The sequence below is a fragment of the Geotrypetes seraphini genome, chromosome 12 (genome assembly GCF_902459505.1).
Source record: "Geotrypetes seraphini chromosome 12, aGeoSer1.1, whole genome shotgun sequence".
In the NCBI taxonomy this organism is placed as follows: domain Eukaryota; kingdom Metazoa; phylum Chordata; class Amphibia; order Gymnophiona; family Dermophiidae; genus Geotrypetes; species Geotrypetes seraphini.
In genome coordinates, this window is record NC_047095.1 from 90,082,196 (window position 1) to 90,099,113 (window position 16,918).

Here is a 16,918-nt window from a genome sequence, read left to right on the forward strand (position 1 = left end):
CAGTGGTCATCTGGTCAGTTTAGGTAACTTTTTATCCCTTCTTCATTATTAAAATTGGTCTAGCTCCAAACGTCCAAATTGTGCCCTGAACCTATTCTAAAATGTTCAATTATGGCAGAAAAATGTCCAAATCACAAGCCCAAATTAGTCCCGCCCAAACCACACCTCTAACACGCCCCCTTGAGATTTCAATGAACTGCAAATGGACAGCATGGATATCCATCTAGAAAATAGGTTTCAAAAATAGTGAATTGGAAGGGTTTGGCAAGAAAACATCAATCTGCCCCTTTAGGCCAAATTATGGACATTTTACGTTTTTTGAAAACGAGCCCAATATTCGTATCAAAAGTTCCCTAAGTGACCTTAAAGGGATCCTAGAGAAATTATTTGTATGCAAATTTTGTAGAGCGAACTTGGCTTTCCAAATTTTTCAATTTAAACCTCAAGTTAGTAGTATCGTTAATTAGCACATTCTCAGTATCTTTTATTGTTGAGACCTTAGCTTTTATTTCTCCCAATACAGATTTGGTGTTATCCATTTCAGTTTTCAAAAAGTCAACAGATTTCTCAGGACTTTGTGTTTGCACTTGAAGAGAACTAATTTGTGGACACGTTTTATGTACTGGGATTTATTAACTGCCTTTTCATGAAGAGATTTGCCCAATGTGGTTATCAATACATTGAATCGTAATCAGTCCCCATCTGTCCCGGAAAACTCACAATCTAACTTCGGTACTTGGGCAATGGAGAGTTAAGTGACTTGTCCAGAGTCACAAGGAAAGCCAGAGAGAAACTGATTTTATAGAAATCATTAGGAGGAAAGGCTAAAAAGAGTAGGGCTCTTCAGCTTAGAGAAGATACAGCTGAGGGGAGATATGAAAGAGGTCTATAGAATATCGAGTGACTCGTTTGTTTACTCTTTTCAAAAATACAAGGACTAGGGGGTATACAATGAAGCTACTAAGTACCATAGTAAATTTAAAACAAAGGGAAGAAAATATTTCATCACACAATATCTAATTAAACTCTGGAATTTGTTGCCAGAGAATGTAGTACAAGCAGTTAGCTTAGCAGGTTTGCAAGCTTTGCATGATTTCCTAAAAAAAGAGTCCATAAGCTATTAGTAAGATGGACTTGGGAAAATCCACTGCTTATTTAAGTGAGTAGAGGAGTAGCCTAGTGGTTAGTGTAGTGCAGTGTTTTTCAACCGCTGTTCCGCGGCACACTAGTGTGCCGCGAGATGTTGCCTGGTGTGCCGTACGGTCAGGGCCGCCATCAGGGCAGTACCACCAGTCTAGGGAGAGGGGCGGTCCGCCCCACGTGGACATGAGAGAGCTGGACGGGGGACCCGCGGAGTTCAATGCATCTCGAGCCGCGAGTCTCGTCTTCTGTTCCTGCCTGCCCTGCAGCTAACATATAACCGATCGCAAACGTTCCCCGATGTCAGCGCTGACGTCGGAGGGAGGGCTTAAGCAAAGCCTGCCCTCCGACGTCAGCGCTGACGTCGGAGAATACTTCCGTTCGGCTATTTGTGCGCGGCAGGGCAGGCAGGAAGCAGAAGACAAGCCTTGCGGCTTGAGCTTCGTTTTGCTGAGAAAGTTGCAAAGATGGGCTGGGAGGCAAACACAGAACACAAAAGGGGGGAGGGAGTGCGTTTTGGACACAAGGCATGAACTTGGGAGAGAGGAAGGGAGGGAAAGAGATGCTGAGGTGGGGGAGGGAATGCGTTTTTGGACACAGAAGAAATGGACTTGGGAGAGAGGAAGGGAGGGAATGAGTGTTTGGACACAGAAGGCATGGACTTTGGAGAGAGGAAGGGAGGGAAAGAGATGGTTGTGTACACGGGGAATAGAAGAAAGGAGAATTTTTGGTCATAGGGAGGGAGTGAGGTATAGATAGTGGCATACCAGGGTGGGGGGGGGCGGTCTGCCCCACCCCGGGTTTACGTCCCAAGGGGGTGCACAGCTGGCCACCCTCCAGTGTTGTCCCTAGGCCGGCAAACTGCGGCTCTTTAGCCACTTGAGTGCCACCGCCGCCAACGGTGTTGTTGGCGGTGGCAGCATTATAAAATACTTTCTTTGTGTTTATTTGATTCCTATTCAAGAGAATTACTTTATATATAGTCAATATAGGCACAGAGTTAAATTTTTTAACATTTTCTAATGGTGGTGTGCCTCGTGATTTTTTTCATGAAACAAGTGTGCCTTTGCCCAAAAAAGGTTGAAAAACACTGGTGTAGTGGCCTGAAGCCCTGTATAATAACACTTATATGCCCAGGCTACCACCAGTGCTAAAGCCCACCCTAGAACCCACCCTTTGCTCCATCTTGTCAACAACAGAAGGGGCTCTTCCGTCTTCCTATCCTAGCTCCTAAAGAAAGTCTAAAATGACATGACTGCATAAATATCTAATAAATAAGTAGAAGATCATTTCCAATATTAGAAAGAATTGCTTTTAAACACTGCAGTTTAATACTGGAGAAAAAGGACCTCAGTGTTAAAATAGTATCTAACAGAAAGCCCTAATCTACATCTGGGTGTCTATTTTACACTCCAGTTTATTCTTATTTTATTTATTTATTTAAAACATTTATAATCCTTTTTTTTTTGTTTTGTTTTACCACAGCAGTTCACAATTCAGATATACAGCTTATAATATGTAGGTGCATTTGGTATCAAACACACTGAATATCTAAACATAAATATCTATCCTTCTTAAACAAAGGAAACTGCAAAATTGGTTAAGACAGACAGTACCTTGCTGGTACCATCCTGTTTCTGATAGATCAGAGTATAGCCATCAATCTTTGCAGCAGGTGGTGTCCAGGTTACCACGGCACTGGACTGAGTCACATCAGATGCTCGCAGGTTCTTGGGGGAGTCAATTTCTTAGAAAAAGAAAGAGAGAGAAGTTGGAAGATTAGTTGAGAGACAGAGATGGGGATAACTGTGCAGCAAATGGAAACATTAGGGTGCCATCTTCAAAAATATTTTTCTAATATAATTGCAAAGCCCACAAGTACTTGGCTAGTGATGAATGTAGAGTGAACTTCACCATTTCACTGTGGCACTTTCTCTAAGAGTGACCATGCTGGTATAGCCCAGGGATTCATCAGTGTGTGGCTGATAATCAGAGCTAGTTAACTAGCCAGACATGGCCGGCAATCTATCGCTTAGTCGCAACTATCCAGTCATTGGCAGTGGCCCTTAATTAGTCATTCATGCTGAAAATGACCAGTTAGCGCTGAACTTACAGCTGGCTATATTAGGGCATTCTGGGGCGGAGTCTGGTTAGCTCCCAATATTCAGACTTAACTTAGCACATAAATAGGGCTGCATGACTAGCTGTCCTATCTTTATGCACTAACCCATGGCCAGTTAAATCTGAGTATTAGCTTAATCAGTCATGCACTAGCAGGCTTTTTTTTAAAAATGGATATTGAATGCCAAAGCCCTCACAAGATCCAGCATTGAATTTCCAGTTGTAGTACCAGCAGAAGACAAAAAAAAGCTGTCCACCACCAGCTGGTGTCTCTATGGGGACATTCGAGGTTGTGTGAGGATTTAGAGCGACAGAGAGAAAAGGCTGAGTCTCTCAGAAAAAGGTCTGGGGAGAGAAGAAGCAGCTTTCTCCTATCCCACAGGCCTAGGAGACAGCAGAATAGTTAGACATGAATTGGGGGGAGGAGTCAGAGATTAACATGGGTAGGCATGCTGCTCTCCACCAAAATTAAAAGCAACTTAGCTGGTGGGGATCCCCAAGTCCAACCACTGAGAAGACATTCCAGATCCCATTCATCTAGTAGCACAGAGTCCAATATAAAGTAATATTGATTGTTCATCAAGTGCTTTACCATCCAGTACCTTTATATTTTAAGCAATTGCTAATGGCCATTTGGCCTTTATCTGCCATCATGTTTCTATGTTATATTGTCCTGGTAGAACACTGTGGGGTCTTTTTATTAAGGCACGCTAACCGATTTAGCGTACGCTAAATGCTAAGGCACCCATTATATTCTATGGGCGCCTTATCATTTAGTGTGCGATAATCGTTAGCACGCCCTAAATTGGTTAGGACTCCTGTGTTCAGAAAATGCCATGTTACTTGAAACATTGACTAAAACGCAATATGCTGAGACCAGAGCAGTTGCGTCTTGTGTGGCAGGTGTTAAAATGTGCCGACAGATAGAAATCTTTCCTTACATGAAAGCAGATACAAATAGCTGCATTTTCAGTAGTTTTTGTTTAAAGTTCAGTTTGTAGAAGTAATAGATGGAAGTGGGCAAGAAACGTCATGAAGACTCGGCTTTTTGTAATGTTATGCTATGTATGCTATGTATGTTTTATATGGAGACCATCTAAATACGGGAAAAAGACAAAGGAAACAAAACCACAAACACAAATATACAAAATATAAGGAGTGGAACTGTCCAAATAAGAAGTTTGTGTTCACCAGTCTTATTTGGACAATTCCACTCCTTAAATTTTGACCATCTAAATTTAGACAGTATATAAATAAAAAATAAAATAAATTCCCAATTACAAACCCTCAAAAATCAGCAGCAGCTCTTTGAGCCATTGTTTCCAATACTGTGAGCAGTGGCATAGTGAGGGTGAGCGGCGCCTGGGATGGTGGCAACCCTCCCCCACCCTCTTCCCCACCCACCCCTGCCACGAGCGCCCCCTTCCCTTTCTCCGTACCTTTTTAACTTCTCCAGCATGAGCAGAATGCCCACGTCGGTATCAGCTCGCCCTGTGATGTCACTTCCTAGGTGCAGGTCCCAGAAGTGATGTCAGAGAGAACGCCAATGCCAACGTGGGCAACAACCTAGTGCCAGGAAGTAAAAAAGGTATGGGGAAGGCAAGGGGCATACACGCGTGGCGAGGAGCAGCGGGGGCAGAGTAGAGGAGGGGTGCCACGCCCTTATAAAACCGCACCCAGGGTGAACTGCCCTTCCCCCACATCCCCCTTTCTGCACCACTGACTGTGAGTGTTCTTAATTCTCACTGCAAGAACAGAATGTGCTTACCATGTCAGCATCAAAGGCTCAAACGGCTGCCACTGACTGCCGCGCTTTTATGACTGGGGGCTGGGTTCCAGATGTCTTCAGATGGTGGGGCTGGGGGGGATCTCTGATAGATGAGTTACTTTTCATTTTGGTGGGGGAGCAGAAGGAAGTAGGGGAAATGGGCAGTTAGGAAGCCTAGTAAAGGTCTAGAGTGAAGCCAAAATTCAAAAAGAATGCAAGGATCGTGTCCCTATTCTGTATTTCATATTTATATAATGTGAAGGTGCATGTGAACCAGTTGCAATTGACTGTTTTACTTTGAAAAACACTTAACAGAGACTTATAATTTGGAACCCCACTATCTTCTCTAAATGTCTCCTTGTCCTAGTAATAGCATTCCTTGAACCCTGAGGTGGAGAATCCCTTTCCTCTAGGATTTTGTATACCATCTATGGAGCTGGAACCAAGTAACCTGGTACCCAGAAGAGAGGCTACACTTTTTATTTTTTTATAGCTCTCCTATTAACTAGGCAAGGAACAGAATAACATACTTGGAGAGGCATTTTCAATAGGACGTCTGAGTTTGGACATCTTGGAAAAGATGTTTAGAAATCCAGTAGAGAAAACGTCCATTCTCAAAACAGCAAGACGTCTATCTTTTTTTTTTTTTAATGACCTATCTAGAAGTTTTGGTCCTTAGTACATCTATCTTTTTTGGTCATTCTCTAATATAAAGACATCCACATAAAAAACGAACAAAAGCCGGTTTTTCGGATTTGCTAGCAGCCAACATTTTTTGCAAACTATTTGCAGAGAGCTGAGCACAGCGAAGGGGCGCTCTAAGGGGTATTGCAGTAAATGTCACATTTCAAAATCCCAGGTAAACATATCACTATAACCTACTTATATTGTATGATAAGCCCTTCAAAACCCACCCAAAACTTACTGCACCCACCTGTACACAACAATAGTCCTTATGCCTGCAGGTGTCTTCTTTATGTAAGTACACTAGGTTTTGGGTGGGTTATATATATATTATATATATATATATATATGACATGTTTACCTTGGATTTTTAAATGTGAAACTCACTGCAGTAAGAGACCAAGAGAACTCAAGGCAGCCATTTTTGTTCCCAGTTCTGCACAGGGCAGGAGCATACGAAGATCGCTCCTACCCCACTTCACCACTAAACCACCAGGTTATAAAAAGTAAGTGTACTAAAAATGTACTTGAAGGATATACTTTCTTATACTAAGATAGAATCTTTCTCCCCAGATAACTTATACTATATACCCAGTTGATTAAAAATGGTTTCAGAAGAGGGGGGAAAGGATCAGTTAGTGTCTCCTGATAGTCTAAATATTTCTCAATTCCTGGAATCATCGAAAGATTTTATAGCCAAAAGAGCAATGTTATTGGTCACTTTTAAAACTGAGATAGAAAAGTAAGACATCCATAAATTATATTTTATAAATAAGAATGCCTTGTTTTGCGGTCAACAGATAAACATCTTTCCAGACATCTCTAAACAGACGCAATACAGGAGGAAACAGTTCCTACAACTCAAGACTCAAGTCTTGGGTGTGGGGGCATAATTTTTTCTTAAATTCCCATGTAAATACTTGGTGACGTATCAGAATGTTAAATATATTTTTGTTGATCCAGTTCACTTGGAAAATTTTCTTCAAGATAAAATTAAAGTAGATATTTTGCCTGTAACTAATACAGAGGTTGAGGTTAAGTGAATATAGAAGTTCTTTTTGCCTGACTTGAAGATTATGGAATATTGGGGGGGGGGGGTTCTTTTCATTTCTTTAATTTCTAGGTGACTCCTTCAGGATAAGCAGCCTTCATATAATGTGGACTTGATAAAGATTTTGTTTTTTTTAGTTTGAAGTATTTTCCTTAAATTGTTTTTATTGCTTGAAGTTGTATATCTTGTAACAAATGAATAAATTTATTCATTTTTTTTAAAAAAAAGTAAGTGGAGAGGACTGGAAGGCAGGGGTGGGCCACCCAGACAAAAACTGCGCATAACCGAAGTCGCGAGTTCTGAATCCGCGAATATGGAATGAGATGTATAGTTAAAGGCAGCAGGCACTATACAGAAGTAAATCCTGCCTCCATATCAGAATGAATTTTAGGTAGCAGATTTGAACAATGCTTGCTGGCCATGGATGATCACTTCAGTTTAAGAGTTCCATGAAGTTTTATATTCACATTGCATCAGGTGCTTGATCCACAGGTCCTCATAGGGCTTTTGGTTCATGTCATGCATGAGTTTGAGGATCCCATGAAGCTTTATAGTCATCCTGCATTTGAACTAGACTTCCCTAGAGAGCCTTCGATTTTGCATCTGGGTCACAGGCTACAGCTGGATTAGAGAAGCAGAGCAAGGAGGGTAAAAAAGCAAAGAGAATTTAAAAGGCAAAAGAATGGAAACAGGAAAAATGAAAATAAAGAGTTACACGCGGAACACAGAGCAGAAAAGAAAAAGAAAGAGTAGGAGAAAAGAGAAAACAGACTGTAAAACAGGAGAGTTACTAGCTTTTCTCTTTACTATAACTGTGGCCTTACCTATTATGGGTAATGATCTCCTTGCGATGCATTTGCATAGGGTTTTCGGTGGCTGCTTCGAGGATCGGTAACAGCCATAGAGAACACTTTTATGCATCAGGAGGAAAGTTTCTGTGGCAGTAAGACTGCTTTAATGAGTCTTAACGCCATGGAAAGCTTTTGTGCACTGGGGCCTAAAATTTAGATAAAACCGCAAAGACCCCAGACATGGAGATAGGATGGCAGCAGAAGAGGACCTATGTCAACTGTGCTAGAGCAGAAAGGAATCACCAAAATTCACCAAAAAAATATTCAATTATTATGTACCAGAGAAAGGGACAAAGATATTTGTAAGAACTAATCGTGCAGAGTAATGGAGAAAAAGACCTCAGAATTTCCAGAGATAAATATCTCCTGGATGTCTCTATGTCAGCTTCAAAGCTGCTATAGTAAATACATCCTTAGTCAAAACAACTCCCAATATCTTTTCTGAATTTTTCAAAATCTTATATTTTCAAAATTGTTTATTAATTTTATATAGCAAAATATAGCTGATACACAGTGTAAGAAAATATATATAAAATAGCAATATATTCAGAAAACACAAAGAAACTATACATAAATAACTTAAGACCAACCCCCTCAACCCCCCAAAATAAGCCCACCCACCTCCTGTATGTGTATAAAAGGATCTTGAACTAAAACCAAGTCCAAACGGGTACATTTTATGCGAGTATGTTTAAAGAAAATTAACATATGTATCTAGCGGACCCTATGTTTCTTTAAATTTTTGAAACTCCTCAGATTTTTCAAAATCTTATAATTTATTCTATTCACTTCAAATTTTCAAAGTCATTCACGCTGACCTGAACACCGGCTGAAAAGCAGGCAGAAGGCAGAGAGGAGGTAGGAAGACCTTAGGAGAGAGACAGGAGGCAAAAGGCAGGGAATAAAAGCGATCCACAGCAGGGGCAGCGGCGAGAGTTAGCTCCGCCCACCCCCAAGCATCAGCGAGGTCAGAGCCCGAACTCCCCCTTGAAAGGGGGCGGAGCCAACGGCGCCCAGCACACGCTGACCTGAACACCGGCTGAAAAGCAGGCAGAAGGCAGAGAGGAGGTAGGAAGACCTTAGGAGAGAGACAGGAGGCAAAAGGCAGGGAATAAAAGCGATCCACAGCAGGGGCAGCGGCGAGAGTTAGCTCCGCCCACCCCCAAGCATCAGCGAGGTCAGAGCCCGAACTCCCCCTTGAAAGGGGGCGGAGCCAACGGCGCCCAGCACACGCTGACCTGAACACCGGCTGAAAAGCAGGCAGAAGGCAGAGAGGAGGTAGGAAGACCTTAGGAGAGAGACAGGAGGCAAAAGGCAGGGAATAAAAGCGATCCACAGCAGGGGCAGCGGCGAGAGTTAGCTCCGCCCACCCCCAAGCATCAGCGAGGTCAGAGCCCGAACTCCCCCTTGAAAGGGGGCGGAGCCAACGGCGCCCAGCACACGCTGACCTGAACACCGGCTGAAAAGCAGGCAGAAGGCAGAGAGGAGGTAGGAAGACCTTAGGAGAGAGACAGGAGGCAAAAGGCAGGGAATAAAAGCGATCCACAGCAGGGGCAGCGGCGAGAGTTAGCTCCGCCCACCCCCAAGCATCAGCGAGGTCAGAGCCCGAACTCCCCCTTGAAAGGGGGCGGAGCCAACGGCGCCCAGCACACGCTGACCTGAACACCGGCTGAAAAGCAGGCAGAAGGCAGAGAGGAGGTAGGAAGACCTTAGGAGAGAGACAGGAGGCAAAAGGCAGGGAATAAAAGCGATCCACAGCAGGGGCAGCGGCGAGAGTTAGCTCCGCCCACCCCCAAGCATCAGCGAGGTCAGAGCCCGAACTCCCCCTTGAAAGGGGGCGGAGCCAACGGCGCCCAGCACACGCTGACCTGAACACCGGCTGAAAAGCAGGCAGAAGGCAGAGAGGAGGTAGGAAGACCTTAGGAGAGAGACAGGAGGCAAAAGGCAGGGAATAAAAGCGATCCACAGCAGGGGCAGCGGCGAGAGTTAGCTCCGCCCACCCCCAAGCATCAGCGAGGTCAGAGCCCGAACTCCCCCTTGAAAGGGGGCGGAGCCAACGGCGCCCAGCACACGCTGACCTGAACACCGGCTGAAAAGCAGGCAGAAGGCAGAGAGGAGGTAGGAAGACCTTAGGAGAGAGACAGGAGGCAAAAGGCAGGGAATAAAAGCGATCCACAGCAGGGGCAGCGGCGAGAGTTAGCTCCGCCCACCCCCAAGCATCAGCGAGGTCAGAGCCCAAACTCCCCCTTGAAAGGGGGCGGAGCCAACAGCGCCCAGCACACGCTGACCTGAACACCGGCTGAAAAGCAGGCAGAAGGCAGAGAGGAGGTAGGAAGACCTTAGGAGAGAGACAGGAGGCAAAAGGCAGGGAATAAAAGCGATCCACAGCAGGGGCAGCGGCGAGAGTTAGCTCCGCCCACCCCCAAGCATCAGCGAGGTCAGAGCCCGAACTCCCCCTTGAAAGGGGGCGGAGCCAACGGCGCCCAGCCGTTCGGCGCGCGGCGAAGGCGAGCGGTAAAGGCGCTCGCCTTAGCGAGAGCGCCTTTGCGAAGGGCCTTGCAAGGGACGAGTATCTACTATCAAGTATCTACTATCAAGTATCTACTATCAAGAACACCGAGGAGGACTGAACGGTAAAGAAGCGACAAACACAGAAGGTAAGGAAGAGACAGACGCCAAGGGAACAAACCCACACATACAATCAAGGTGAGGTAGAGCGGAGACAGCACACACAAAAGACACAGCAAGGCAAGCAACATAAGGAAGCAGCAGGCAAGGAACACAAGCACACACGAGGGAAGCAAGAAATGGAAGCCCAAGGAAGTCAGAAGGTGAGCTTTCCGGTCTTCTGTATCGGCTGCAATATGTATGACTACCTCCCTTCGGGGATCCAGGCATACATTTGCAATCGATGCATGGAGATGGATAGCTTGAAATGTCAGGTAAGACTATTGGAAGGAACAGTGATGGAACTCGAAGACAGAATCCGAGCACAGGAGAAGATTCTAGTGGAGTACAGCCCAAACGACGAGGTCAAGGAACTAGAAATGTTCATAGAGGAAGCTCATCAGCACCACGTAGAGATCCCAGGGCTGGAAAACTGTACTCAAGAAACCCATGTGAGGAGAGAAGACACCCATGCAAACACAGAAGAAACCGAAGACGAGGTAGGAGACAACCGCACACCAGGAGGAATAGTGAGAGCACAGGAAGACATCCCCCCACCCAAAGAACAGGAAACAATTTCAAGAGTATCATTGGAGGAAGAAGACTGGCCCTACTCCAAGGACGTGGACCTACGCCCCCCAAGGAACTCCCGAATAAAGAAGATGGGGATCATCGTAGGCGACTCCATTATACGACATGTGGACAGCCACACCGCAGGAGGAAGAGAGGACAGAGTCGTCACCTGTCTGCCTGGAGCAAGAGTGAAGGATGTGACCAACAGGATCTCCAGGATCATAGATGGCGCAGGGGGAGAGGACACCGCTGTGCTTATCCACGTGGGAACAAATGATGTGAGCGGGCGGAAGTATGACAGGGAAGAGCTGAAGGGCCAGCTCCGCTCACTCGGAAGACTACTGAAGATCAGGGAGGTGAGGGTGGCCTTCTCTGAGATCCTCCCAGTACCAAGAGCGGATGGAAAGAGACAAGGGGAATTGCAAGTAATCAACGCCTGGATGAGACGATGGTGCGAAGAAGAAGGCTTCGACTTCGTGTGCAACTGGACGGCGTTCTGGGGAAAAAGCAAGTACTACAGAAGGGACGGACTACACCTCAACAAGGAAGGAGCAAGAGTTTTGGCAGGCAACATGAAGAAGGCAATCGAGAAGGCTTTAAACTGAAAGATAGGGGAAAGCCGACAGTCGACCACCGGTCGATGGCACGGATAGCAGGATGCCCCGACGAAGAAGCCAAGGACTACTACTCCTACACAAGAGAAGACGACCCCACAGCCAATAAGGGAGAAAAAGCAGGAAGGGACAACTCAGACACAGGAGAGGACGACCACACAGCAAACAAGGGTGATAACACAGGAGCAGTAAAGGATACCGTATTTGAAACTATAGGGACGGCCAAGAGTAGAAGGTCCAAAAAGGTAACACAAAGGGAATTTAGATGTATGTATACGAATGCTAGAAGTCTAGGTAACAAAATGGGGGAACTAGAGACAATAGCGAGACATGACATATTGGATATCATTGGCATAACAGAAACATGGTGGAATGAAGAAAACAAATGGGACACAGTACTACAGGGATACAAACTGTATAGAAGAGATCGAGTAGGGCAGAAAGGTGGAGGTATTGCTCTATATGTTAAGGAGGGAATAGATTCTGTTGAAATGGTTACAACAGAAATGAAAGAGAAGCTTGAGTCACTCTGGATCAAAATTCCTGGTCAATATGGTGCAGATACGAAAATTGGCCTTTACTATCGTCCCCCAGGACAGGCGGAGGAAACTGACTCAGAAATGATGGAGGAAATCAAACAAGAATGCAAGACGGGCAATGTAATTATATTGGGAGACTTCAATTTCCCAGGGATAGACTGGAAACTAGCAACCTCCAACTGCGGCAAGGAGGCCAAGTTCCTGGAGGTGCTAGGGGATTGCTTCCTGGAACAAATGGTAAAAGAGCCGACAAGAGGCAACGCCACCTTGGACTTGGTCCTAAATGGCCTCACGGGACCGATAACAGAAGTGGAAGTCGTGGTTCCACTGGGAACGAGTGATCACAATGTAATCAACTTTAAACTTGACATCGGGAAAGGGAAACATGCCAAAACCTTAACCACCACCTTAAACTTTAAAAAGGGTAAATACGATCGCATGAGGGCCATGGTAGAAAAACGACTAGAGAAGATGGTGGACAAACTTGAAACGGTAGATCAGGCATGGTCCCTACTGAAAAATACTATCACAGAAGCACAAGATCTCTACATTCCGAGGATTTCCAAAGATCGGAGAACAAAGAGCAAAAGAGAACCGGCATGGCTTACCATACAGGTGAAGGAAGCCATAAAAGAAAAGAAGGACTCTTTCAAAAAATGGAAATGCAAAAAGACAACCGAAGCCTGGAACAAACATAAAGATGATCAGAAGAAATGTCACAAGGCGGTGAGGGATGCCAAACAGGATTATGAGGAAAAAATAGCCCAGGAGGCCAAAAACTTCAAGCCCTTCTTTAGATACGTGAAAGGGAAAAAACCTGCAAAAGAGGCAGTGGGACCCCTGGACGACCAGGGAAGAAAAGGGTACATCAAGGAAGATAAACAAATCGCAGACTAACTAAATTCCTTCTTTGCGTCTGTCTTTACGAAGGAAGACACCTCAACAATACCTGAAGCGGAGAAAGTGTTTCCAGGAGAAATAGAGGACAGCCTCACCACAGTTGAAGTGGACTTAGACCAGATATACTATCAGATCGACAAACTTAAAAGTGACAAATCCCCTGGACCGGATGGAATTCACCCGAGAGTCTTAAAGGAATTGAAGGTTGAAATCGGAGACTTATTGCACAAACTTGCAAACCTGACAATCAGAACTGGACAGATACCGGACGACTGGAGGATAGCGAACGTCACGCCAATTTTCAAAAAAGGATCGAGAGGGGAACCGGGCAACTATAGGCCTGTGAGTCTTACGTCGGTCCCCGGCAAGATGGTTGAAGCACTGATCAAGGATAGCATAGTCCGGCACTTGGACGCACACAACTTGATGAAACCCAGTCAACATGGATTCAGGAAAGGGAAATCATGTTTGACGAATTTACTCCAATTTTTTGAGACCGTAAACGAGCAAATTGATAGTGGGAAGCCTGTGGACATAATATACTTGGACTTCCAGAAAGCGTTCGACAAAGTTCCACACGAAAGACTTCTCAGGAAACTACAAAGCCATGGCATAGAGGGAGATATACAAAGATGGATAGGCAAATGGCTGGAAAACCGAAAGCAGAGAGTGGGCATAAATGGGAAGTTCTCCGACTGGGAGAAAGTGACTAGTGGTGTACCCCAGGGCTCGGTACTTGGGCCGATCCTTTTTAATATTTATATCAATGACCTGGAGGAAGGAACATCCAGTGAGATCATCAAGTTTGCAGACGATACAAAACTATGCCGGGCAATCAGATCGCAGGAGGATAGAGAGAAACTCCAGAGCGACTTGTGTCGGTTAGAAACATGGGCGGAGAAATGGCAGATGAAGTTCAATGTGGAGAAATGCAAGGTAATGCATTTAGGCAATAAAAATAAGGAATACGAGTATACAATGTCAGGTGCAACTCTGGGGAAGAGTGAACAAGAAAGGGACCTGGGTGTACTGATAGATAGGACCCTGAAGCCGTCGGCACAATGCGCGGCAGCGGCAAAGAAGGCAAATAGAATGTTGGGCATGATAAAGAAAGGAATCTCGAGTAGATCGGAGAAAGTTATAATGCCGCTTTATAGGGCAATGGTCAGACCACACTTGGAATACTGCGTCCAACATTGGTCTCCCTACCTAAAGAAGGATATAAAACTGCTGGAGAGGGTGCAGAGACGAGCAACAAAACTGGTGAAGGGTATGGAGAGACTGGAATATGAGGATAAACTTATAACACTAGGATTGTTCTCCCTTGAGAAAAGGAGAATGCGTGGGGATATGATCGAGACCTTCAAAATACTGAAAGGAATCGACAAAATAGAGCAGAGAAGATTATTTACACTGTCCAATTTGACACGGACTAGAGGACACGGAATGAAGCTAAGGGGGGACAGGTTCAGGACTAATGTCAGGAAGTTCTGCTTCACTCAGAGAGTGGTTGACACCTGGAATGCCCTCCCAGAGGAGATTATTGCGGAATCGACCGTCCTAGGCTTCAAGAGCAAACTAGATGCATATCTCCTTAAGAGAGGCATATAAAGATATGGTGGACTATAAATTACGCCAGGTGTACACCTGGCGGGGCCTCCGCGTGTGCGGATCGCCGGACTTGATGGACCGAAGGTCTGATCCGGAGATGGCAGTTCTTATGTTCTTATGTTCTTATTCTATTCACTTCAAATTTTCAAAGTCATTCAAAAAAATATAGATAGTAAAGCACTTATCTGTAGAAATGTCCCATCACTAGTAGCCAAAGAGTCATAGCAGAAATCCACGTCTTAAGGTTATATTCATATCAGTATAAATCAACGTTATCTGTCTCAGGAACACCATTATAACAGTTCATAGATTTCCTCAAGAAGGCCCCTGCTCCAATGGCGTACCAAGGGGGGGCAGTCTGCCCCGGATGCACGCCCCCAAGGGGATGCACATCCGGCTACCCTCCCTATTCTGCCGCTGCTGCCTTTCCTTAACCAGCAGCAGTGGCAGTAAACAGGGGTGTTTGCGGGTGCTCACCGGCATTGCTCAGCTTCTGGCCGGCTCCCCTGCTGAAAGCCGCAGGCGTCCGTTCCTCGCGTGATCCGTGGCTGCATCGGAAGCGTTCTCTCTGACATCACAACGTCAGAGAGAAGGCTTCTGACGCAGCCGTGGATCGGTGAGGTGTAGACGCCCGCGGCTTTCAGCAGGGGAACCGGCCAGACATGCTGGGCAGGGAAGGGGGAGGGTATAAATGCTGGGTAGGGAAGGGGGGAGGGTATAAATGTTGGGCAGGGAAGGGGGGAGGGTAGAAATGCTGCACAGGGAAGGGGGGAGAAATGCTGCAAAGGCAATGGGGGAGACATGCTGCTGCACAGGGAAGGGGGGAGGGTAGAAATACTGCACAGGGAAGGGGGAGAGTAGAAATGCTGCACAGGGAAGGGAGAGGGTAGAAATGCTGCACAGGAAAGGGAGAGGGTAGAAATGCTGCACAGGCAAGGGGGAGGGTAGAAATGCTGCACAGGGAAGGGGGAGAGTAGAAATGCTGCACAGGGAAGGGGGAGGGTAGAAATACTGCACAGGCAAGGAGGGGGAGAAATTCTGCAAAGGCAAGGGGGGAAGAAATGCTGCACAAGCAAGGGGGGAGAAATGCTGCTGCTGCACAGGGAAGGGGGGAGAAATGCTGCTGCTACACAGGGAAGGGGGAAAGAAATGCTGCTGCTGCTGCTGCAGCAGCACACAATTGGGGAAAGAGAGGGAAGGAGGGAGAAGGACGACTAAGGAGAGGAACCAGAGATGCCAAGTCCATGGGAGGGAGGGAAAGGAAAAAAAGAAAAGGAGATACCAGACCATGGAGGGGGAGGAAGAGATGCCATGGCATGAGGGAAGGGAAGGAGATAGAGATATGACACCATGGTGTGGAGTGGGAAGGAAGGAAGGAAGGAAAGGAGAAGAGAAAGAGAGAGATGCCAAAGCATGGGGGGGTGGAGACAGAAAAATGGAGAGGGGGTGAAGCTGAAATGAATCATGTGCAAAGGAGAGAAGGGACCCCATTATAACAGTTCATAGTTTATTGAAGGGACATAGAAAAAGGGAAGTTGCCATATGGAAGAGAGAGAGGGTGGACAGTAGATGGAAGGGGCAGAGAGAGTGTAGGCAGTAGATGGAAGGGGTAAAGAGAGAGGGCAGAAGCTGGATGGAAGGGGCAAAGAGAGGGCATATGTTGCATGGAAGGGAGAGAGGACAAACGCTGTCTAGAAAGAAGAGAGCAAAGAGAAGATGATTACAGCAGAAACGACAAAAGGTAGAAAGATTTTTTTTTTTAGAATCAAGTAGTATTTTTTTTTTACTTAGAATCAAGTAGTATTTTAACTGTATTGATAAAAGTTTATAAATAGGAAATGGAAATAAGGCAATTTTTTGGACTAAACCCCTTTCCTCAGGACAGGATACCATAACAGCAGTATACTGTACTATTCTTAAGAAAGATTTGGCCTCTGAAAGCTAATTGAAAAATGGATTAGTCCAATAACATTGTATTGTCTTATTTTTCATTATTTGTTTTATTTTTATTTGTTAATTTATAAAGTGGTGATTGTTATGTATCAGTTTTTTCAAATTTACATCTACTGTATCTCTGTTCTGTGTGTATGAAAAGGACATAGTTTTCAGTTGGCATTGACTACAGGATCAATTGACTGTGCGGGATCTGGCTTGTTTAGTTTTACAATGTATGAGTTGGTGTTCTAGTGCTCACTGCAGTGTTTAAGATGCTGCCTTTTCCTAGGTACACTCTTGTTGTGTGATATGTGGATTGTTACTAAAAATCATATTTTTGACATAGATGGGGAGTGTCAAAAAATGAGGGGCCCCGGGTGTCACATATGCCCTGCTCAATCACTTTAGGGGAAACTATCGCAAAAAAGAGCTACTGCTTCACTGACTTTTCGCAGAAAAGAATG

The 16,918-nt window shown here is 45.3% G+C and overlaps 1 protein-coding gene across 3 annotated transcripts in view; it reads right to left on the reverse strand.

Annotated features, from left to right (window-relative positions):
- Positions 1-16,918, reverse strand: part of TNN (tenascin N) — a 95,380-nt gene that overhangs the window by 22,769 nt on the left and 55,693 nt on the right. For all 3 annotated transcript variants that reach the window (XM_033916171.1, XM_033916169.1, XM_033916170.1), the window contains one exon: positions 2,757-2,887. In XM_033916171.1, coding sequence (XP_033772062.1) covers positions 2,757-2,887 — 131 coding nt within the window. The remainder of the gene's footprint in view (positions 1-2,756; positions 2,888-16,918) is intronic.